General features: G+C 44.3%; 1 protein-coding gene across 7 annotated transcripts in view; it reads right to left on the bottom strand.

Annotated features, from left to right (window-relative positions):
* MEGF11 (multiple EGF like domains 11) overlaps nucleotides 1–24214 on the bottom strand; it is a 338635-nt gene that overhangs the window by 213222 nt on the left and 101199 nt on the right. For all 7 annotated transcript variants that reach the window (XM_081888442.1, XM_081888441.1, XM_081888440.1 and 4 more), the window contains exon 6: nucleotides 14017–14109. In XM_081888442.1, coding sequence (XP_081744568.1) covers nucleotides 14017–14109 — 93 coding nt within the window. The remainder of the gene's footprint in view (nucleotides 1–14016; nucleotides 14110–24214) is intronic.

Genomic DNA, 24214 nt, shown 5'->3' with positions numbered 1-24214 from the left:
TTGTGGGAACACAATGTTGGACTAGATGGGCCATTGGCCTGATCCTGCAGGCTCTTATGTTCTCATGTACTACAATCAGTTTAGGGGGTGGCACAGGCTGTCAGCTTCCTTCTCTTCCTCGGTCTCAGTGTTGCACTTGCAGAACGCTGCAAGGAGGTCCATGAGGACAGAACTAGAATGAGATGGTTCTACTTGCCATTGGCTCTGTCTCCACCTACTGTTGGGCTCCCTGTCTTCTGCCTCACCAGTCCCAAAGGGTACCAGTCACTAAGGCAAACATTTACATCTTCAACCTTATAGCAAGGTGACACAAACCTACTTTGTGACGACCTTGTTGCACTAGAAAAGAACATTGCTAACTGCTGGATTTAGAGGCCCAGATGTGGATGAACTCAAAAGAGCCCCCCATCAGCCTTCACATTTTCCAAGAAGCCATCTGTTCAAAATGCCTAATGCTGGGTGATGAATGAGTAAGCCTCCAGCAGGTAAAATTCAGTAAAGGGGGGGGGGGAGGATGATCAGTGTAGGAACTTCAGAAGCTTTCCTTTAAACGAACCCTTTCAATTAATTATTCGCTTTCAAGTGTAACCTTTAAAATCACAGTCCAAAACAAGGCACAGCTGGGTAAAAAAAAAAAAATCCAAATTCTGTAAACTGAATTAAGCAAATGAAATCTCTGCATATTTGCAAAAATAAATCAACACCTTTTTTCAAAAAAAAAAAGAGGTTTATTTGTGGAATAGAAGTAGCTACTGTTAGTAAATTGGGGGCTTCACCCCCACAATCATCCAAGTGAGGGATCACGTGGGCAGTAGACAGGCATGGTTTCTGGGACAATTTCCACTCTTGAGGGGATTAGACATGTAGGAATCATAGGGTCAAGTCCCCTCATCGTTGCTCATTGAAGCTAGCAGGAATTCCAGACCAGAGGGATGCATGCCAGGCTGAGTCTAGCTTGGAGAAGGGGAGTTTTGTTGTTCTGGGATTCAGCTCCCCCACAGCTCAAGCTAGCAATGTGCAGTGTTAGAATTGAAAGTGTTCGCTCAGTCGGAACCATGACTGATGGTTTGCAGACCCCAAAAAATCCGGAGGAGTGAAGAAAAGAATTGCACAGGTTAGGGCTGGATATTTCTCTTTGATGGGGCTCCCAGCTCAGACTAGCAATTTAAGCACTTCAGAGGAAGAGAGCAAACATTCTGAGACTGTGAGAGTTGTTTGCAGCAGCATTTAGCCTGCTAAGAAATGCAGCGGTTGCATTACTGCTGGCAGGAGGGTCTATCATGAGCAAATGCTCAGAGTGATCTACAGCAGGGGAGGCTTACCTCCAAGCTTGGGAACCAAATCTGACTGCCCAGTAAACTTTTCGGGCAAGGCCCAAGACCCAAGACCCTACCAGTTTGGGCAGCAATGACAAAATGAAAAGAGAAGAAAAATAAAGTAGGCACAGCACTAGGGTGAACCTGGACATTGGGTTAATCGTTTGATGAGTGGAGAGGAAGCAATAACCCCAGCTCTCAGATTGTACACATTTGCTGAGGAGGGTTGGGGGTCTGTGTGTGCTTGCATGAAGGAGTGTGGGACAGCCACACCAACTGCTGCCATGCAGCCTTCAAATAGATAGTCACGGGTGAATGTGGTACTTGGGCCAAAAATGTTAGGCATCTCTGATTTACAGTTTATTCCTATGCACACTTAATTCTGAGTCCCACTGAGGTCAATAGAGCTTGCTCTCAGGCAACCTTGCAGTCTTAGAAGAATACGGTGAGGAGTCAACGTCTAAAAAGTTGGACATTCAGAAGTGCTATATAGTAGATTTCCCCCACCCTAGCCCCTCTTTCCCTTTAGAAACTCCATTATCTAAAATGAAACTTTCAGGGCAATCCCGATAGCTCTAAATGAAGGGCCTCGCATTTGAAAAAATATATATTTTCACCATGAATTCTGAAAAAAAACAGAGCTTTGACAGAGAGACATCCCCTATAAAGTAGGGTGCACTCTCACCCTATGCATTTGGGACAAAGGTGGAAGAGAAGAGATCACCCTGAAAAATCAGAATGTGGGGCAGAATCCAGCCAATGATCATGAAATGAATAGTAGAACAGTAAATCACATTTTCATTAACCCAGATAAAGTCTCCGTCATTGATAGATGAATTCATCTAGTCTGACAAAATTCATAATTTGCTTTCAAAAGGCATACAATATTTTATGATGGGATTTCTCTTTGCTTATTTCTGTAAGTGTTTATATATGTTTTTCTATTATGTTTTCCTGCTGTTAGACACAGACTGCCCTTGCTCAGGCTGTCTTGAACACCCTGGGACCTTTAAAAAACATGGATGGACTCACACGGCCAACACTCATGTCCTCAACACCCCTTGGAGAATGAAGGATAAACACAATCTGCTGGGTTTGTTGTGATTAATAGGCAGCTTGGCAGCAGCTGGAGATCATTTGTGGAATTAAAAAAAAACACCACTTTTTAAAAGGTAGATGAGAGTAGCAGGATGAGAAGGGAAAGGAAAGGAATCTATTTGCCTACCTGCTGGAGGGAGCCTCTCCATTTCCCGGATTTAAGGGGCCCCAGCACCAGCAAACTTCTCTTAATTGATTGGTCTTTATTTCCAAAGTTGGGTGCACTCTCAGCCATATTTGAAGTCAAACAGGTTTAACCTGGTTGTGCCCTATACAAAACTTGCAAGTGAAAAGCTGAACCATCACAATGCTCTGAATTTCATTGATAACTGCAGAGTCAGCACCCTGCCCCCCTCTCTCTGCCATGAAGCTAGCCATCCATTTTCAAGAGGGTACGGCTCTGGGTCCTAGTTTTCTGAACAGTACTCAGGAATGTGATTAAATAGGACAGGAATGGCGAGAGCTAAATAAGGTGCAGCCCCCCCCCCAATAAAAAAATGGGAGGGGATGTATCCCAGGCAAATTCAGTGGAAGTTTTGTTTGTTTGCTTATAATGCAATTAATGAAACAAGTAAGTATGAGATACCAATACCTCTACGGAAAAATGCATTCATTTTTTATCCCTGCAAATCTCTGGAGGAGATTAGGCTCTGGGTGTGTGTGCATGCAAAAGGAGATATCAGAAGCCCACTTCACAGTAACTCGGAGCAGGGCTTTTAGGGTGGCTGACCCTGTTCTGTTGAGTAACATCCCTGTCAAGATCTGACAGATGCCCATTACCTGCACTTTCTGAAAACAACTACAGTAAGCCCACCCCCAACACAACCTCCCTCTGGACTCACTGCTTCAAGGCAATCACACAAAGTCAACCTTCTCATGGATCCTTAATATAATGACTGCTGGTCTATATCTCATGGCATGTTGGAAGTCCTTCAACATTGCCCATTGTATCACATCAAGCAAGCAATGGATCTAATCAAATCTGCAACACTGAATGTACGCAGGCAGAACTTATGGAAGGAACGTGTGCACAATTTCACTCGATTTTCCAGTGTGGACAATGAAGTGGGAGACATTGTGCACAGGGCAAGTTAAGTGGGTGGTGATGGCTTTGTTTACCTTCTCCAGGAAGAAGGGGGATAGTCCATCGAGGGCTATGCACAAACACTGACTGATGAAGAGCTTGAGAAACCGGTGAAATCATGCATAGACACCAAGGGTGAAGATGGTGTTGTTGATGCTGAGCATGAGGCAGCAAGCCGGAACCTGCAAAAATATTCTGTGCAATTAAGCACGTGAATGATATGATCCCTCCATGGAACACAGCCCGAAAAATCACCCATGGGATTACAGACACTTTGAGACCCTACAAAGAAATGTGTGATGAGCTCAAGAGGCAACAGCGGCAGTTGCCAATCACCATGTCTTAAAAACCAAAAAATAAAAATAAAAAGCAGCAACAGCTCTGATGTTGAACTACGACCAAGCTCATCATCTTCATCTGGCTACCGGTCAACCCCACCCCCGCACCCCTTCTTGTGATTTCATTTCCTGAAGCAACATCAAACTCAGAAGAGGAAGACTAAGCAATGCAACCACCATTTGCTGTTAACTGCTTGGTTTTTTTTTACGCTGACCTTTTTACACCTTTTTAAAGCGACCTTCTTAGCTTACTATACATTTCTTTCTTTATCTGCATGCAGTTCATGGGAACCCAACCCTCTGGTAAGTTGCAGGCTTATTGTAAAGAGATTTTTTCCCCTCCTGTCTTGTTTTAAACATATTCATTGTTTCCAATTATCTTATGTACGTATGAATTGCCTTCAGTCTGTGGTTTAGGTAGTGATTAAAAAATTAACTGTAATCCTCACTATCACATCTACCCCAATCTGGTGCCCCCCAGATGCTTTGAACTACAGCCCCCATCAACCCTAGCCCACATGGCCATGTGGACTAGGGTTCATGGGAGTTGTAGTTCCAAGCATCTGGAGGGCAGCAAGCTGGGGAAGTGCTGCCTTAGTCTAAGAACGCATTCGCCACATCACACAGCATTTCACATGTTGCCTGCTGTTAATGAAAGTCACTCTGAAAATCCCCAACCTGCCCCCAAATTGCTCTTCTCTTCCTTTCAGCTGCTCTCCCTGCCTCATAAATGCCACAAACCTAATCATCTTTATTTCTGTGTATGCCCCTTCTCACACAGAGGAGATAAAAGGTGCTCACCCATAAACGGACATGATTGGACCAGGTGAGGAGCAGATTTCTCTGCTGGAAAACAAGACATCACAATCAAACCATTAAAACCAGGCAGTTTTCTGACAGATTGCTTTTAATGCAGGAGGCTGTTTGCATGCAAGTCTCGCCCACTCCACGCTTTACACACATATTCATATCTTAAAACCACTTGCAGCTTGCAAAAAAAATAATGATGCTGCATTTGACAACAACGAAGGTTTAACCAATCTTCCACTGCAAAAATACTGCCAGAGTAAACTAAAGGTAAAGGCTTGCTGCAGGTGTGGAGAACCTCTGACCCTCCAGATGTTGCTGAACTGCAACTCCCAACAGTCCCAGCAAGCATGGCCAATGGATAGGAAGGATGGAAAATGGCGTGCATCAACAACCAGAGAGCTAAAGGTTCCCCATACTTTGTTTACCATCAACATGCTCACCTGGGCTGCTTTGCTCCTCCTTGCCAATGCGTGGGGAAAACAAACCACAATCCCTGGCTTGGCATTGTGCCCAAACCTGATAGCCAAAGTTTGTTCTTGGCTTACTGACCATGGTTTGAGTGAAACAAACCATGGCCCCAGGTTACGACATAGGATTGGCATATTGATGGTTTTACTTTGTATTAAATTGCAACTGCTTGTGGGTTTGTTTGGGGGGATTTTGTCATAACCCTGAGACCTTATGGTGAAGGATGTGTAAGAAAACTAATTAATAGCACTAACTACTACTACTACTACTACTACTACTACTAATGTTGACTTTCTATCTGGCCTGCTGCTTGCCTCCTGCTCTCTTTCTCTTTTTCACTATCTTGGCAGTGGAGAGATCACTGCAGTGTGGCAGAGGAGATAAGAACACAAGAAAAGCTTGCTGGATCAAGCCAATGGCCCATCTACTCTAGCATCCTGTTCTCACAGTCACCAAACATGTGAGGAAACTTGCAAGCAGGACCTGGGCATTTCCCACCATTTCCAGAAACTTATATTCGGAAGTGTTACCTCTTTCTTGCCATTTTTCTACACTAAAAAGTTCATTGAGAGCTGCAGTCCTAAAGATCTGGAGGTATCCAGTTTGGGGAAGACTGTTTTTCAAGCATACAACTACAAGTTCAATCCCTGACACCTCCCAATAGGACTCTTGTTAGAAACCCTGGAAAGTCGCTACCAGTCAGTGCAGAGAATACAGAACTTGATGGACCAGAACTTGATGGATCTGACTTGCTGTGCTCCTCAAACCCATTCCAAAGGCCTCTGTTACCTGTCAAGAGTTTGATGGGCCAAATCATCTTTGACTCAGATCATAGCTTCTGGGGGAGTAAACAGCACAACCTCAAGCAAATGCTTCTAATCAATGAAGATAAAACTTTATTCAATGAGGAGTCAGAATAGCTGCACGTGACTCCACCTTATGCCCCCATCCTCTAAAATATACTGAGCCCTCAATTAGAAGTGTATGAAAACCTCCCATTCAAACGTTCTACTAGCCTATCATTTCCAGACTGGATAAGGCAGGCATAGGCAAACTCGGCCCTCCAGATGCTTTGGGACTACAACTCCCATCATCCCTGACCACTAGTCCTGTTAGCTAGGGATGATGGGAGTTGTAGCCCCAAAACATCTGGAGGGCCGAGTTTGCCTATGCCTGGGATAAGGCTAGAGAATTATTGATCAAGCAAATGTTTTCGGTTGGTTCTAAGTGACCAAGATCTGTGCAATATGTTAACTCCCCCCCCCCCCCCGCATGGAAAATACATGTGTGTAGGAACAAGCCACATGTGGCCTTCTGTAAAACCATCTTCCAGCTGTGCTCCTCATTCATGAAAATCTCCAAGTGTTCAAGCACCCAGCTGCTCAAGGAATATACCTTCAAAGGAATCTTGCTGAGACATTACACTTGCCTGTTATGACCTTGGCTATTTTCTTTCTTGACAGAGATAAAGATGAAATAGGTTCCTCTTCTAATGACAGTTTGTCCTGAGAAGTGTGATGAAAACTACACTATCTGTGCAGATTACTGACCAACCTGTCACCGTGGCTGGTACTATTATTCTTTGTACACACTCTCTAGCTTCCCCCTCTCTCTGATGAAAAATTATTGTGGGTGCTTTCTCCTCCTCTTCCTCCCACAGCAACAACAAGCGAGAGTATCGCTAAATTAAAGATCTTGGTACGAAAACTAGGTTTGCAGCCCAAGGGGGATAAGAACATAAGAACATAAAAAGAGCTTGCTGGACCAGGTCAATGGCCCATCTAGTCCAGCATCCTGTTCTCACAGTGGCTGAACAGTTGCCTCTGGGAAACCAGCAAGCAGGATTTGAGCACAAGCGCACTCGCCCCTCCTGTGGTTTTCTGTGGATACAGGTCAACCAGCTGGAACATTTACTTTGCTTTTCATGTATCACCTTCAGAGTTTAGATTATTATTTTTTTAATCACCCTTTCCCTTTTGCAAAAGGCTGCAGATATCAGGACTATGTCTTACAGTGAAGTGCCCCCAATGTCAAGAGTTGCCAGCAATCTCAAAATTAGGTCTAGGTAATTATAGTGCTTTGACAATGGACTGTTTCTTCAAAAATTCAATGAAAAAGTTACATATGAAAAAGGAAATTAGGTCTAGGTCAGAGTTGTGGACCTTAAGCACTACCAATGGCTTTTTGGAAATGTTCCTTTAAGGTGCAGAATCTGATCTGGAATACAGTGGTACGTCAGGTTACATATGCTTCAGGTTACAGACTCCGCTAACCCAGAAATAGTGCTTCAGGTTAAGAACTTTGCTTCAGGATAAGAACAGAAATCAGGTTCCGGCGGTGCGGTGGCAGCAGGAGGCCCCATTAGCTAAAGTGGTGCTTCAGGTTAAGAACAGTTTCAGGTTAAGAACGGACCTCTGGAATGAATTAAGTACTTAACCTGAGGTACCACTGTGTAGCTTAGAGCCACACAAACACTCTGAAGAAACCAATTTTGAAACAACAACAACAGCTTTTTATGCAGTTTTTCAGGGTAGCTTAAATAATGTAATTTCCCCTTGTATTTATTTTTGTTATTTAGTTGATTTATGACCCACCTTTCACTAGAAGGCCCCAGGGCAGGTGACAGCAATTTCAAAATACAGAATTAAATGCAGTTCAAAAGAAGTAACAGTCACAATAATAGGGTGAGCCCTAAAAGTATATAGCTCAAGGGACCTGAAGGAGTGTCTCCACCCCCATCATTCAGCCTGGACACTGAGGTCCACCTCTGAGGGACTATTCCCTCACTGCAAGAAATGAAGTTATGGGGAACCAGGCAGAAGGCCTTTTCAGTAGCAATGCCCACCCTGTGGAACGCCCTCCCATCAGATGTCAAGGAGACAAATAACTACACAACTTTTAGAAGACATCTGAAGGCAGCCCTGTATCAGGAAGGTTTTAATGTTTCGTGTTTTATTATGTTTTTATATGTGATGTAAGTCGCCCAGAGTGGCTGGGGCAACCCAGCCAGATGTGTGGGGTATAAATAATAAAATGTTGTTGTAGTAGTAGTAAAAAGGAGCATCTTCAGCACATGACAGAACTATATAATGAAGGTGGCAGATAGATGTCTGTGGGGAGGGAATTTCACACCGTTGGGGCTGCCACAGTGAATACCCTTTCCAGAGCCATCACCACTCCAAAACTTCTGAGGGGGGTGGAACTGTCAAAAGGGCCCCCTCAACTGATCTTAACACTTGGGAGGATCTGTAGGGAAGGAAGTGCTCTCTCAAATATTTGGGGTCTAAATCATTTTAGGGCTTTAAGCACTAAGGTGAAGCAGAGGCGGTGTGGGTTGTAGACTAGCTAGGGGAAGTCTCAGAGAGCTGTATTTGGTGCCCAGGTCTGATGTCCCTCCCTCTGATGTCCTCCCTCTGAAATGATGTGGATCATTTCAAATGTGACAGCGCAGCTTTCCACATACCAAAGGCCACTCTTGTGTATGAAGGACATTTGCTGAAGAGTACTCTAATGCCATGCTTATGTACTTGTCGTACTGAACACTGATCAATCTGGATGTCCGCCACTCATAACCACGAGGGCCTCTGCTTAAAGCCAGGTATATCCCCAACGGCTTTGCGCTGCTCCACAGGAAGCCCCAAACCAGCCTGCTGCTGCTGTTTGAAGTTAATTGCTTTGAAATCATCAAGCAGGTGAGCAGGAAAGGTTTGCACTGAGCATTTGCCACTTTTCTTCTGCATCTGAACAACCAAAGCTCAGGTTGAATGAATTAAAATGTCACCAGGGTGGAGGGGGGTGAGACTTAAAAGCCATTTAAAAAAAAGAGAGAGGGAGGGAGGGCTGGAAACTTCTTACTGGCTAGATATGATTCCCCTTTAACATTATTAAGACCTTGGAAACAATTCATTTCAACAGTTGTCTTTGTTAAATATAAAACAGATGAACCTCGCCACTTCTGTTTTTCATTGGTATGGTAATCAAGCCTCTATATATTACTGATTTCTGATATGAAATCAAAGCAAGGCCTGGAGGCACAGGCAGCTGCCTGCCAGCCAGCATACAATGTAGGCAAGACGCCATGCCGAGTCAAATATGGCACAGACTCCCTTTCCCTATTGATAAACTGTCTCTAAAAGTCACTTCAACCTTGACAAGCACCAAACTCTTTAATGAGATTTATGGTCCATCATAAGGGCTACAAGAGACCAGCAGTTTGGAGGATGGGATTGTGGATCGTCCATCTTCAACAAGTGGGCCATGCCCCGAACATTGGTGGTATGAGGGCACCACCACCAGTTTATGAGGGATGGGCAATGTCCCAGTGGCTTGTATGCAGAAGTTGCCAGGTGCACTCCCCAATGGCATCTCCAGGTGGGGCTGGGAGATACCCCTGCCTGAAACCCTGGAGAGCTGCTGCCAGTCAGGGTAGACAATACTGAGCTCAATAGACCCATGGTCTGGTTCAGAACAAGGCAGCTTTCTATGTTGCCATGTTTGAAGTTTGGTGTTTAGAGGAGAAAGGAAGGGGGGTGGATAAAAACTCTGATGCAGATGGGGAAAGAGCTCAGAAGAGTGGCACAGAAACATAGGAAGTTGCCAGGAAGTATCAAGGCAGAACAGGCCACGGCTCTGACAGGCAGCAGCTCTTCAGGGTTTCAGGCAGGAGGCATTCCCAGCCCTATCTGGAGATGCCAGGAATTGAACCCAAAACCTTCTGGGTGCAAAGCAGATGCTCTACCACTGAGCTAACCCCATTCCTAGATTGTGGAAGCCAGAATCTGCGGTAGGCAGATGGTGCTGCGGGGATGGGGGTGGGGGAACGCCTGCTATCGTCCAAAACATCTGGTACCAGATTGGGGAGGCAGAAACTGTTCTAAGGCTCACAACCCAAGTTCTCCAGAATTCACCAGTGGGATATGAAGACATCCAAATCTCCAAGACTAACAAATGCAGTAATTATATTTAATGAAAAGAGTACACTGAGATATCAAGGCTAATCCCGGGGTAACGTTTGCAAAGGCTACCAGAGAATAGTTAATTTAGGAGTTGGCTAACATCCCTCTCCCTACAGCCTCCAAAAAAACCCTCTTGCAAATGAAATAGGCTGGATCTTTGCCCAGTGAGCGGAAATAAAAGTTATGAATAATGCTTCCTTCTCCATCATTGTCAGTGCTTTAATATTCCTAATTATTTTTAAAAGCTGGAATATTTAATGTAAAGAGGGCTCCACTTTAAAGAGAGAAATCCCCTTCCCAAATTAGTGGCCTTTTGTGATTCACATAATGGTATTTGTCCAAAGCCCTGGACGGATATTCAGTGTGGACTGCATTTTTCAGTATGCAGATTATGCAAATGTGGACATACATCTTTGTGGGTTCATGGAGGGAACAGGGACTGCTGCCACCATCACAATTCATCACCACCACCCTGAGCGCCTTCAAGGGGAAGGAGGGGTGGGATAGAGATTCGAGAAATGATAAAATAATAAACAACAAGCGTAAAGAGGAACAATGCAGAATGTCTGCACAAGGGTGCAAATACCTATATAGAGGCTGGAACCTTATCCATGCCTTGTCTTTGTTACACCAACTGGAGTTTTTACGGCTCTGCCATTGCCCCACCCTGCCATTTGCCCCCAAACCATACATTTAACAGAAGTATGCATTGTGTCTGTGGGCAAAAAAAAAAAAAGAGGAAAAGAAAAGAAGATGATAAAAAGACTAATCCAGAATAATATGACTTCTGGGCAATATTTCACAATCATTTTTACCAAGGGCTTTTAAAAAGCTTTTCTATTAATAGCCACTCAGTATTTCATCCAGACTTGCTAGTTCTTATCAGCCTGCCTTCTGAGGAAAAGATTCCCCTGTCTTTAAGACAAGGGAATTTAACATCCTTAAGTGGAACCGTACACCACTTATTGGCAGCTGTGAGAGACCAGGCCTAGAGCGGGTATGGTGTGGCTCAGGGCTCAGCTTTGCACGCAGGAGGTCCCAGGTTCAACCCCTGGCACTTCCAGTTCAACTAGTTTTTGTCCACTTCGGAGCAGTCTCTATTGGGTGTGATCCACACTCAGTTCTGGCCACTCACTGGGAGCCTGTGCTAGGAAATCCCTTGCCTTGGCAATCAGGCATCCCATTCCTCATGCACACCCTCTTTTGCTTCTTGTTCAAACAAGGCTTCCCACCTGCTCTTTGAGTTCCCCCAAACAGATCCCTTTCTTTCCTCAGGATCAGTGTAACCCTTTAGGAATTCCCTGGATGTAGCCATAAACTACACCCTCACTCTTCAACTACTGTAATCCCAACCTCCTTAACCAACACTTTCAGCTACCCATATAGCTGTATGGACTTGGGAGGGGAGAGAAAATGCTACTTGTTAGTCAATGCGCTTCCATAATCCTTCAAAACCAAATCCGTGATGCAGAAGAGGGAGTGTTCCAGCCTTCCAACAGAAAGAACCAAAATACCATTCCATCATCATCATCATCTCCACAGATGTTTGTTGAAATTTCCAATCGATACCAAGAATAGAAGGGAGGCCGCCCACTCAGTTAACTACAATATGTTTATTGGACAGAGCTCTATTATTTACCCATCTGTTCCAGCAGAGTTAACAAGATTATTACCATTATTTGGAGAAATAGATGTGTCACCTTATATTGCGTAACACTGATGTTTACTTTCAAGTACACGTTCTAGAATGAGTCTGCCAAGCCAGCAAATGGGGTGATTTGCCAAATTAGCAGAAGATCAGACAAATTTGGCCTTCTTTTGTCAGCTGGGATGCAGGTGCACAGAAGTTATCCTTCCGAGAGGATAAAGCCATAGCGAGTTTTGATGATATTAACTGCCCCAGTTCCCCTCAGCCAAATGGGTAAAAGTCCAAAGCTATAGCACCAAAAAATATATTTGAAAAACCTTGAATATTATGCCCCATTTGACTGTTCCTTTAAAGAGGAAAGAGAATGGTCCTAAAGCATCTTTTACTCTTGTTTCATAGACAAGCTTCCTGAGAACAATGTTGTGGTTGTTGTTTTTTTTTTTTAGAAAGTGGGCTCCTAAAGTGGTAGAGCAGAACAAGGAGAGAGTGTAACCTTGCTGTGACTTGAGTTTCTTATGTAAAACACAATAACCAGTACGTGAGCTGCACGATGATGGAGCTCAGCGGTGACTCAGCACTTGTTTCATATGCAGGAAGTCCCAAGTTCAGTCCCTGGGGTCACCACTTAAAGAGACTTCAAACTGCAGAGACAGAGGGAGACCTTGGGGAGCCACTGCCAGTCTAGAAATGGAGAGGAAGATGGACAGTGGTCTATCCATAGAATAGGACCTATTCTCAACACTACCGGTTATTAGAATTCTGGTAGAGATATCTATCTATCTATCTATCTATCTATCTATCTATCTATCATCTATCATCTATCTATCATCTATCACCATCTATCTATTCATGTTGTGCTAGGTGGCTCTTCATCTGACCCAGCAAGAAATTCCTTAGCTTATTATGTTATTCAGAGCATACCCTCTTTAAAGAAATTAATGCCTTAAGACATTAGTTACGCCTCAATGTTAATCATCCTCATTATAAGGGCATCTTATTAGTAATCAAATAATTAAATACCATGTTCTTCATGAACAAAACGATGCCCTAACTAAAAAAAAAATTTAAACGCACAAATCATAAAACAAGTATACTCAGCTGTTTCATAAAACTTAATGTACACCAGGGGACCAAAGAAGTTCAGATATGATAGGATGAAAAAAAATGTTAGGCTGTGCAGTGTTGAAGTCCCTGGCAGTAAATGACAATGGACTAGGTCAACCTTCCCACGAAGGCCATAATGGCTGGAGCTGATGGGGCACTGTGGCCCCAAATATCCAGAGAGCACCAGGCAGATCAAAGGCTGAACTGGGAGGGGCCAAGAGTCTACCTGTATATTTAGGAGGCCCAGCACAAAAACGAGGCAAATTCAAATAGGTACTGGGGCACAAGTGCCCTGAGAGATCCCACTACTAACTCCTGCTAACATTACTAAATAATATTTATTTCTTTAAAAAATTGAACTTTGGGTTTGCCTCTAAGGTCCTAGAAATTGTCCTTGAGGATGAAAGCATCAGTGGCATCCATAGTCCTACATACACATACACACACCACTCTGGAATGACTCAACTTTCAAGGCTTTTGGGGTGTGGGGCAAATGCAATATGATATCCAGAAGCCATTAGATGCTATAGTGCTAGGGGACAGGGTGGGGAAGATAATGTTAATTAAAACCTCAGAGTAGGCATCAGGAGTGGGAGGCAGTCCCATAGGACAGCTGCTTGGCATGGGCCACCTTAGCCCTGGGACCAGCCCCAGTGCAAGTCATGGCTTTGTTTGCAACGGTTAAAAAGAAGAAGGAAAGAGCAAGATAGCATGAAGCCAGGAGGAGAGGGAAGCTCTGCAAAGCTTACCAGTAACGATGACATAGACGTCAAACCAGAAAGGGTCTGCAGCACTTGCACAACCACGTTCCGTTCAGCAACCACCACAGCTTTTATATCTGGGTGCCAAGGCGAGTGGGTGGAGAGAAGAATCGCATCCCCCCCCCATATAGCAGAAAGAGCCCAGTAATGGGGAAATGGAATAACCTCCCTACTACAGAAGCTCAACCTCAACAGAAGATGCTTATATGCTTGGACAGCGAGCAACAAATGAGTCATAGTGCATTCATGACATTATCAAAACAAACTGACCAAAATAAATAAAGGATACAAACAGTAACAGATTTGCTGCTTCATTTACATTGTTCTCATCTCAGGATAGACAAATGAAACCAAAAGATTTACCATAAGGCACTGTCCTCTTGGGACCTCCATGTAGGAAGGCTATGGAGAATCAATGCTGTTTTTCTACTCACCGCTGGAACAATCTGGGCCCCCCCAGCCAGGTTCACAGTGACACGTGTCGGGAGAAACACACCTTCCGTGGACACATTCTTCTGTGCAGAGAGCTGGAAACAGGGAAGAAAATCATATATTTGTTTTGTTGCAATGTAAGGGGAGCAGGGGTGTGATTTGTGTAGATTACCAGCAGAGATTTTTTTTAACTTGTCTGCATTCTTAAGGGTTTTATAATGTATGACAATATATTTTTCACACACAAAAACAACGAACCCAAATCATCTGGGCTGAGCCTCCATAGGGCACTGAACATGCCTTGAATGAGGACTTCACCATCTCGCCTGGCTCTGCTCAAGAGCTATTAAGGCATAATGGTTTGTTTGGATGTAATGCTAAACCATGGTTTAGTGTTACCAGAATGAGCCTTAGCCCCTCCTTACAGCTGCACTGGAAGAGAAGGGGGGGGATGCGTAAGTCTGAGGCTCCCTGCAGCTTCTTCCAGCAATATAAAATGATAGTTTGGTGTTATGTCTGAACTAGACTATTCACTAGATTCAGATACAGCAGGGAGAGGTCAAACCCTGAAGGATCTGGAAGATAGATGTTGCTTTGATCAAGATCTAAGCTCAGAGTTAATCAATCGATGTGGCATTCACACAATCAGAAGATCTGATCTCTGTGAGGATCCTGATGCAGATTTAGAGGGCATTAACCCTCCCCCCTCTGCTGCCGTACCAATCCAGGCTGGAAGTTCCAACCTACTATTTACATTGGAGGGGTATCTTTGTGCCACTGGAAGCTTTCCCCTCCTAGTGCAATTGTGGGTGCAAGGAGACTGGGATGAATCAGAATTACAGTCTGGGGGAGAATTAAAGGGGTAAAGCCACAAACACCCGCACCATCACTACCAGGATCCCAGTCTGAATCTGGGGGCCCCACATCTGCCGTTTGAAAAAGAAAGTAATTCACAAAATTGCTAAATATGTGAACAATATTTTGTTACTTTGGTGCAACAAAAACAGCAAATCAGTATTGTATTGTGTTGTGTTGTGTTGTATTCAACCAAATTTGTAAGATATCAGAAAATAAGACATTTGTTACAGTGTCATTGCCACCTCCTCCTGATTGGACAGCTATACTAAAAAGAGTACACACACACACACACACACACACACAATGTTATCCAATAGTCAGTTTTAATGGCTTGATTTTACAGTGCAGCATCAGACTGTAATTAGCAGCCAGACACCCTGTTGCCACAACTCTACTGAGCACTTAAAAATCTAAGTCTTACATTGTGCTTTTCCTTAGCATTTAAAGAGCTTTGCAGACTTTATCTCAATAATCCTTAAAATATCTCTTGCACGGAAACCTGGGAATTAAAAAAGAAACCTAAAAATATGGGAAGCTGCCTTATACAGACTCAGGCCATTGGTCTATGTAGCTCAGTAATGACTGCACTGACTGGCAGCAGCTCTATAACCAGTCTATCAGTCCAACCCAGACATTCTGCATGCAGAGTAGATGTTCTACCATTGGGTCCCATCCCTTCCTACAGCACAAGCCAGTGGCAGACAAGAATTGGACCCAAGTATTTATGAAGAGGAATCTGAATTCTGAAAAGTCCTGACTTTACCCGATAATCTTGAGTGGCCTCAATTATTCTCGCTGCAAAATGGAAATAGAAAGACTTACTAGGCAGAGTTCGGAAGACAAATGAGCTAGAGGGTTTGAAAGATGCTTTGCACCTCTGAAGAGAAGAAGTTTTGATTAACTGCCTACACTGAAAATGGCAGCTTTGGGTTCAATACATCAAATCTACCCTCCCACTTGAAAATTGAGTTGCAGTTAGTGCAAGTTTCTATATCTGTCCCATGAATTAGTATTTTTTGGTGGGGTGGGAGAGAGAGAAAGAGAGAAAAGAATGTGTCCTGCTGTAATCTTTAGCATTTAATTAATTTTTCATTCTATTAACATTCAACATAATAGGATAGTGGTCCCCACGGCACTCTTCCTAATGTACTTTTGCAAACGATCTCGCCATTTAATGGAACTATAAAAATTACTTGTACCAAAAGGTCAAGCTAAAATAAAGATGAGCCTGCGCTCTTAGGCACTGCCCTATTCTGCATACTGCCAGAGACCCCAGGGGTAAAGAAAACTCTCTCTTGCAAGCAAGCAAAGGTAACATCCTTTTCACCACCCAGGGCAACAGCCAGTCCTTCTTTGTGAGCAGACTGTTCCACCACTTTTGCATCTCTCCCCCACCCTGCCCCATCATGACGGGCCATTTCACAAGAACAATCCAGCACCTCATTGATTAGTTTATTATTAGCATTCTTGGCATGAGTAGAAGATCAGTATGGAGTTGGATTCAGCCTGGTAATAAAACGACCTACATCAAAGCCCTGCCAAAACAGCCAACTTGGTTGCAAATGCGTTTAGCATGAGATATTGGGCCGCGTTCAAGGTCATGCGGCAATCATTCCTCAGCATGGAATGTAAAAAGAAACGGGGGTGGGGGGGGGAGGAAGCCTACAGATGGGAGCTGGGAAAACAGATCCACTCGATGTTTATCGCTTCTTGCCTTTTTTAATTGCAGTCGCCAGTTTGGCTCCAGCTCAAGCCACAGTGAAACATGCCGGCGGACTAAATCCAACTCTTAACACATCTTAATCTCCAACCCTCCAAACCCTGGTGCCAATTTTCAACTGCTCAGGAAAAGGGTTTTCTGCAGGCCTGCGTGAGTAGCTAAACGCTTTGCATACAGAAGGTCACAGGTCCGATCCCCAACAACTTGAGACAGGGGTGTCTGGAATTCTGGGGAGCCACTGCTAGACAATACAGACAATGCTGGGTGCTTGATACGATTTGGTGGAAAGCAGCTTCCAGTGTTCATGGGAAACATCCATAGCTAAGAGCACCTGATTTGTATGCAGAAGGTTCCAGGTTCAATCCCCAGGTTCTCCAGGTAGGGCATGGAGAGGCTCCCTGCCTAATACCCCAGATAGCTGCTGCCAGTCAGTGAGCTAGATGGACTTGCTTTAAGGCAACTTCTTAAGGGGGGCAGCCACAGTGGTGGCATCATTACTAAGCATTTATATAGAGCTTTAAAGTGCTTCAAATATGACTATTATTTATCTATCACATAACCATTCACCCAAAGGTCCCAGGATGGGTTACAGCAGGCATCGCCAAACTTGGCCCTCCAGCTGTTTTGGGACTACAGTTCCCACCATCCCTGACCACTAGTCCTGTTAGCTAGGGATGATGGGATTTGTAGTCCCAAAACAGCTGGAGGGCCAAGTTTGGGGATGCCTGGGTTACAGCATTAAGGCACAATATTAAAAGCAGTTTAAAACAACTCTTATGTACATACACATACACCTGCGTAATATAATCATAGTAATAAGACTTAGCACGGGTGCAGAACTTTTAAATGTGAAAGTACTGTACACGTTGGGGAAAAGACTCCTGCACTGCAGGGGGTTCAGCTACATGACCCTTGTGGTCTCTTCCAAAGGTACAACTCTATGCGTCTATGACTGGGCTGTCAAAAAGACACAGAATTCCAATTATGAAAGGAAAGAGTGGGGAATCGAATACAGACATAAAGAGTGAAGGAACCTCACACGCCAACTCCCTCATGTGCCGAGCTACAACGCCTTGCTAATGACACAGTAAATGAGATATGCAAATAGCGCAACTTTTGGATGTGAGCACAGCCAGGGTTCTAAAGCCACTGGCTTAAAGAAGCAAAGAAAGGGAAAAAATGATGCCATTCCAGCAAAAAAGCAAATCCCCTCCCTCTTCCGCAGGGAGACAGGCTCAATCAATCCTGCTAAATCAATAAAGTTAATACAATAACATTCCCCTTTATTATTCCCAGAGTTTAATATCCGCCAAGAGATGGCCAACTTACTGGCCACACGGCCCTAAACTGCCATTAGTACACTTAGCAATGAATTACGAACGTCTTCAATGAGATAATGTAGTTAGCATACCTGCTGAATCAGCACAGCACGTGACTCAAGAATCCATGTGCTTAAACTTTTTCCTCTGTTCTGTTCTTCCCCTGCAGTTCAACAATATTATCATTTATAAAGTTTTTCGGTCATTTCACTTCCTTTTGGAAGCAAGGCCTCATTCCATATCCTGTGTGTGTGTGCATGTATCAAGAGGCCATAAACTCCGAATTTTGGCAGAATCCTTTGCAACAACTCGCCTAACTTTACTCTCCTCCTTCCAAGCCATGAGAACAGAACAGGAAATTATTATTTTTAAAAGGAGTCATCCACATATGGAGCTGGTGTAGGAAGTGGTGGGTTAGGCATTTTTGATACCAAATTTGTGCTTCCTGAACCAAAACCCAAAATTTCTGTGAAATTTACATTTCTCCAACCAATGAATGTGCACCTTGTTGGAAAGTGCACCAAAAAAGAAGTGTATATTAGCATGCAAAAATGAATTCTGTCAGTGGAAACAGCTTGCAAAAGTGCATATAGTAGACAAAGTAGTGTATATATTGCAAGAAATATGCACACAAATTATTATGGATGAAATGTGGCTGAAAATGAGTACAAGTTTAACTGCAGACTTTAAAAAGAATTGCAAGTATTTGCAGAGACGGCGCAAACTGAACTTAAAATTCAAAAAGATGAAACTGAGAGAAAGCAACATTGACATACTCTTCCCTCTCCCTACCCCTTCCTTGTGTCCTCTATATACTTTAGACTACAGCTAGTAGCGTAGTAGAAAATTCAGAACAATACTCACAGCCACGGCCCCTTCTAAGATTACACAATCATGCTATTATTAGGGATATACTGCAATGGTCAATGCAGATCTCCATGTGCTGCCTTTCAGCTAGAAGTACTCTTATTTGGGCCCATATGTAGGCAAATGATTTGGGGTGTTCCAGTACCTTCCCTTTGAAGTGGCTTAATTTGCCTTTTGCTTGAAGTTCCATTGTACGTAAAAAAACCTGCACACCATTCTCTTGAAACAGAAGCACCTTTCATTTTCATTATTCCAAAATGCTTAGCTTTGGGGCATACAGAACAATTCACCCTTAATGTTCTTCCTATGTGCCTTCTCCAGATTGGCCCTAGGAGCTAACCCTTAATGACTGACTCACCTCCTGTCAGGAGCGTGTGCCGGAGCCAGGCCCTGTGACCAGCAGGGCTTCGCAGGACTGGGGCTTTCCTAAGTTTGTTCTGAAGAGGCAAGGTGTGGCCGCACAGGTGAGGCCAATTAGTAACTCACAGCACCTGGTGGCAAGAGCTGGGAAGCGATACAAGGTCAGCATTTTCCTTTGGCTCTTTGCCACAGCAACAAGCTTCCTGCCTTTGGTTTCTTGACTCCTTGCTTCCTGATCCTCGGACCCTTGGCTTCTTGACTCCTGGCTCTCTGACCCTCAGATCCTTGACTTCTGGACTCCTGGCTTCCAGACTCCGTTCCTGCTCCCACCCCGATATCTTGCCCCCGGTCCCAACGTCCTCAGCCGGGACTTTGACCACCCATAAACTGGACCGTGACACCTCCTTTCACTGGGACTGGTTCTACTCAGAACAAAGGGTGAGAAGACTACTTCTCAGTGGCTAAAAAGCTCCTCTTTCATGCTGACTGGGAGGCACTAGGGATGCTAGGGAGAGTGACTCTGCTGGGGTCCTGCTGCAAAATTAGTAACCAGTCTTTGTCCGCCCCCTAAAGCCTCAGAACCCTGAACCACTATAACTCTGACTGCAATTCTAATCAGCCCCAGCCAGCACAGCTGCCCTACACATAGCCACATCAAGTAGACTATTGGAGGACCTCAAGGGTGGTCAGCTACCTATGAGCTCTGGTGCTTCCCCACAGTCTATCCACAATGAAATATAAGCACTCTAGGCATGGCCTGTATCACTCCTCTGGCTGAACACAGCACAGATCAGCATGCTGTTGGGTAAATGATAGAGTCTCTCATCTCACACAATATGTTGGTGCCCACCATTCTTCACCTCCCTCCTGAATAGAAGAGCCGTAGCTCAGGGGCAGAGCACCTACTTGGCATGCAGAAGGGTCAACCCTGAGTATCTCCAGGTAGGGCTGGGAAAAGACTCCTGTTGGAAAACCTGGAGAGCTAATGCCAGTCAATATCAAGCTAGATGGACCAATGTTCTGACTCAGTTCAAGTAGCCTCCTGTTCCTAGTACTTAGGATAAGATCACAGGAAGAGACTGTCCAGCCCTGAGATCCTCAGCTTCCTTGCATCCTCCTTTCTCACAGGCATCATAGATTCAAAATATGGAAGACATCCAAAAGAAATCAGGCATATTTAACACTTAGCAACGCTCTCAGAACACAGAGAGTTATGTTCCAGATGGGAGACGAAAGAGGCATTGCTCTTATCAAGTACAGAGAGGGCCATACGGAACCCTTCACCTGGTGTGGGCAGCTGTTGCTAGCAAATTTTAACAGAAGCTATTTTTAAATGCACATCCTTAGTTTTGGCTCCCAAGAAGGTGCCAATGCGTTTTCTCTTGGCCATAATGCATCACAGGGACAACACAGAGACTGTTTAGCAGCCCAGAGCTGGCTTGATTTAAAAAAGCGATAAGTGGAATGAAGTGGGGCCTTGCCAAAATAAAGTGGGCTATTAACCAAATGAGAGATTATAACACAGACCACTTAAGAGTCTTCTCTTTCAGTCCTAGGAAGACATGTGGTCCTGAGACCTTTGCACCAGCTAGTGAGATGTTTTGCAGGATAAAGAAAAAGGCCACTCGCAAAAAGGCCACACCTCAAAAGTAAAGCAAGTGCCACAAAAACCTGCACCATACATGGGATGCATAGGAGTCTTACCAAAAAATCCTCTCCCCTTTGATCAATAAATGGCTGGAAAAATACAAAATAATTTGTTGACATAGCCCTAGATACCCAAACATCTGGAGGGCCCCAGCTTTGGAAGGCCTGCAACATGCATGCCTTGTGACCAGACCTCGTTCCACAACAGATTATTTAGCTGGGAAATGGCCCCATTTACCGGTACTCTCCGGAAGTTTAAATAGCAAGAACAATCCTCCACTCAGTTCTCTGCAACTGCTGAAGCTCCAGACAAGCTCCAAAAGACTCAATTAACATCTGGGAGTTTAATTAGGTTGTGACCAATGAGCCAGCTTTGCCGTCGTAGGCTTTTATTTATCGGGATTCTTCAAAGGCACTTCCAGCCCTCTTGTTGCGATATTGATTCATTTTCATTTCTGTTAAAAACTGGATGGTGGGGAGGGGAGGGGAACAGCTTTGAGCAGCTGCCCCTCTGGAATCAATGAGGGAATGTTTGGGGGAGATTTGTTCTTTTTTAGCCTCCCTGAAGTTCAGGGCTATTGTATGGCTGGTGAAAGCGGGTGGAGAACAAGGGGACAGGTTTAAAGAGGGGCACAGCTGGTCGGGAATACAAAAGGACAAAGTGGGAAAGATGGTATCTAAAAATTTGACCGTGCACATCGAGCCTTTTTTTTTTTAAAGGTCATCTTGATTTAGGCAGCTCCTGTGTTTTCTTTTTGTTAAGAGAGGATGACAAAGAAGTTTTCCGGAACAAAAAAAGCAGAAATAAATCTATTGCGGTTGAGAGAGATGGACAGAGGGAAAGGGGTGCTGGGCGGGGGAAAGAACCCCACCTTAAATTGTAAGCGTGTGTTTTATTTCTCACAGTGTCATTTCTGCTTCATGTGACCTTATTGATCTCCGCGATGTCAACATGGTTGCCCACACCCGTGCAGACTAGCAATGAAGCCTGCAGGATCTTTTGGGGAAACAAGGGGGGCGGGAACGGACCCTGAGCACACAGAATGGAAGAAAGCAGAACCTATACAGAGCAGAGACACAGAGCCTTTTTCTCCACCTTTAGCGCCAAACTGCAGCATCAGGAGCATCCTTAAAGTTACAGGAGCTTGACTCTGGTGTAACAGGGATAGGGAACCTGAGACCCCACCCTTCCAGTGCCAGATTTATGTATAAGCTAAACAAGCTATAGCTTAGGGACCCACTCTCTGGTGGGCCCCCAAAAATTTTAAAGGGAAAAAAACTGGATATACATTTCCAAAATATAACATAAATAAAAATAAAAATAAAACCTACATACAGCAACAGTGTTTTACGTTGTGTAGGATCCTATGATGTAAGCAATGGGCTCTGCCTGCTAGCCTGCTCCCTAAAATGTCACTGGTTTGCTCATTTCTATATATAGGGTCTCCTGCCAACCTAGCTGTTCGAAAGCACATCAAAGTGCAAGTAGATAAATAGGTACTGCCCTGGCGGGAAGGTAAACAGCATTTCTGTGCGCTGCTCTGGTTCACCAGAAGCGGCTTAGTCATGCTGGGCACATGACCTGGAAGCTGTCTGCGGACAAACGCCGGCTCCCTCGGCCTATAGAGCGAGATGAGAGCACAACCCCAGAGTCAGTCACAACTGGACTTAATGGTCAGGGGTCCCTTTACCTTTACCTTTTATATATAGGGTACCTACATTCTGCATGGACTGGTTGCATGGCAACATGTGCAAATGGCTTTAGATACCTATTAGGTCCATAGATTACCATATAGCATATATCCAGCAAAAAAACAGCGGCAATTTGTTGTTGACAAAGGACAGCTGGACATATAAAGGGCCCCATTACCTTCAGCAGCTTAGGGCCTCATCAAACCTAAATGCAGCCCTGCTGCCCCCCCCGCCTCCCCCCCCCCCCCGTTCAGCTGGACTCCAACTCAAATCAGGCCAACCTATGGTGGCGACAGCTGTAGTCTAGCAACATTTGGAAGGACAGATTCCCTGCCTTTAGGTTTTAAAAATGCAGACACCAGCATGTCAACACTCCCTCTCCCAAAAGGCTCCCAGAGCACTTTACAATGACAGCTCCTGCCCTTAGGATTACAATTTGAAAGACACAACACAAAAGCAAAAGGGATTGGGAAGAAAGGGGGAGGGGAGAGCAAACCCCACCTATCTGTTCTCAGTTACAAAGAGTTCTTTCTAGGAAGGAGGGTCCAGGATATCTTAAGAACCGCTTGATCCCTCATAAAGCGTACAGTTTCCGGGTCATGTGGCCAGCATGACTAAGCCGCTTATGGCGAACCAGAGCAGTGCATGGAAACGCCATTTCCCTTCCCGCCAGAGCAGTACCTATTTATCTACTTGCACTTTGACGTGTTTTCGAACTGCTAGGTTGGCAGGAGCTGGGACCGAGCAACGAGAGCTCACCCCATCACGGGATTATACATGCCCAATTAATGGGAGTCTCTGTTGGCAGTCCCTCATGGCTCAGATGCACTGCTCCTAACTACCATAAGCCATGCATTCAGTGCAGTAGTCCCAAGCCTGTGAACTGAGACTAGACAGGCACACACTTTGCTGAACTTCAGGCACATGGCTCAGGTTTTCTTGTTCCAGCAGGCATTTTAAGGTAGTGTTTGGTTTAATTGTATTTTTTTATTGTCCCATTTTCTGTGGACCACTTTTATGTACATCATTTAGAATTGCAAACAATTAACCAATAAAGAATTGTTTTAAACAGTATGGCTGTACTGGAGTAGACAGTTCCATTCCACTGACTAAGCCTGATGGGAATTGTAGTTCAAAACACCCAAAGGACACCAAGTTGAATAAAGCAAGCACACACAATACTGACCAATTTCAGATTTGGTGTGCGGCAGTCTCCCACATCCCCATGTTCTTAGATCTGTGAGTCTTCAGTCTGCTTTAGCCTTGAAATCGTTTTGTGCATCTGCCTAAGCAGTCCAGGAATTTTTATTTTTATTTTATTTTGCATGTGAGGAATGCTTCCAAATAATGAAATGTCTTGTTTCTGTTAATTTAAATAGCAACGCTGGTAAGACACAAGTGCTGATTGACGCACCCAGATGCGTTCTGCACAAAGGCAACTGATGCAAACTTTTAATGGGCACTTCTCCAGGAGGTTTAAAAAAAGACATTACACAGTGAAACGTGTTTAAATTGCTAAAATGCTGGAAGCTTTTAACGTTCTCCTTACGATCAAAGATGTGTGGTGGTTGTTTTTTTGCCCCTTTCCCAAATGTTTTCTAACAGGATTGTGAGGTGGAAATAAGATACAGAGAATTCAAAAAACGCTGAGCTGGCATTTCTCGCATCCAGGCAGGGTGGTTGCGAGAAGGGAAGGCTCAGCCTTATTTCACTTTCCAAATCAGAAGATCGCTTGAC

This window comes from Podarcis melisellensis (assembly GCF_964234715.1).
Source record: "Podarcis melisellensis genome assembly, chromosome: 14".
Taxonomy (NCBI): domain Eukaryota; kingdom Metazoa; phylum Chordata; class Lepidosauria; order Squamata; family Lacertidae; genus Podarcis; species Podarcis melisellensis.
This window is presented reverse-complemented; position numbering and strand designations above follow the sequence as displayed.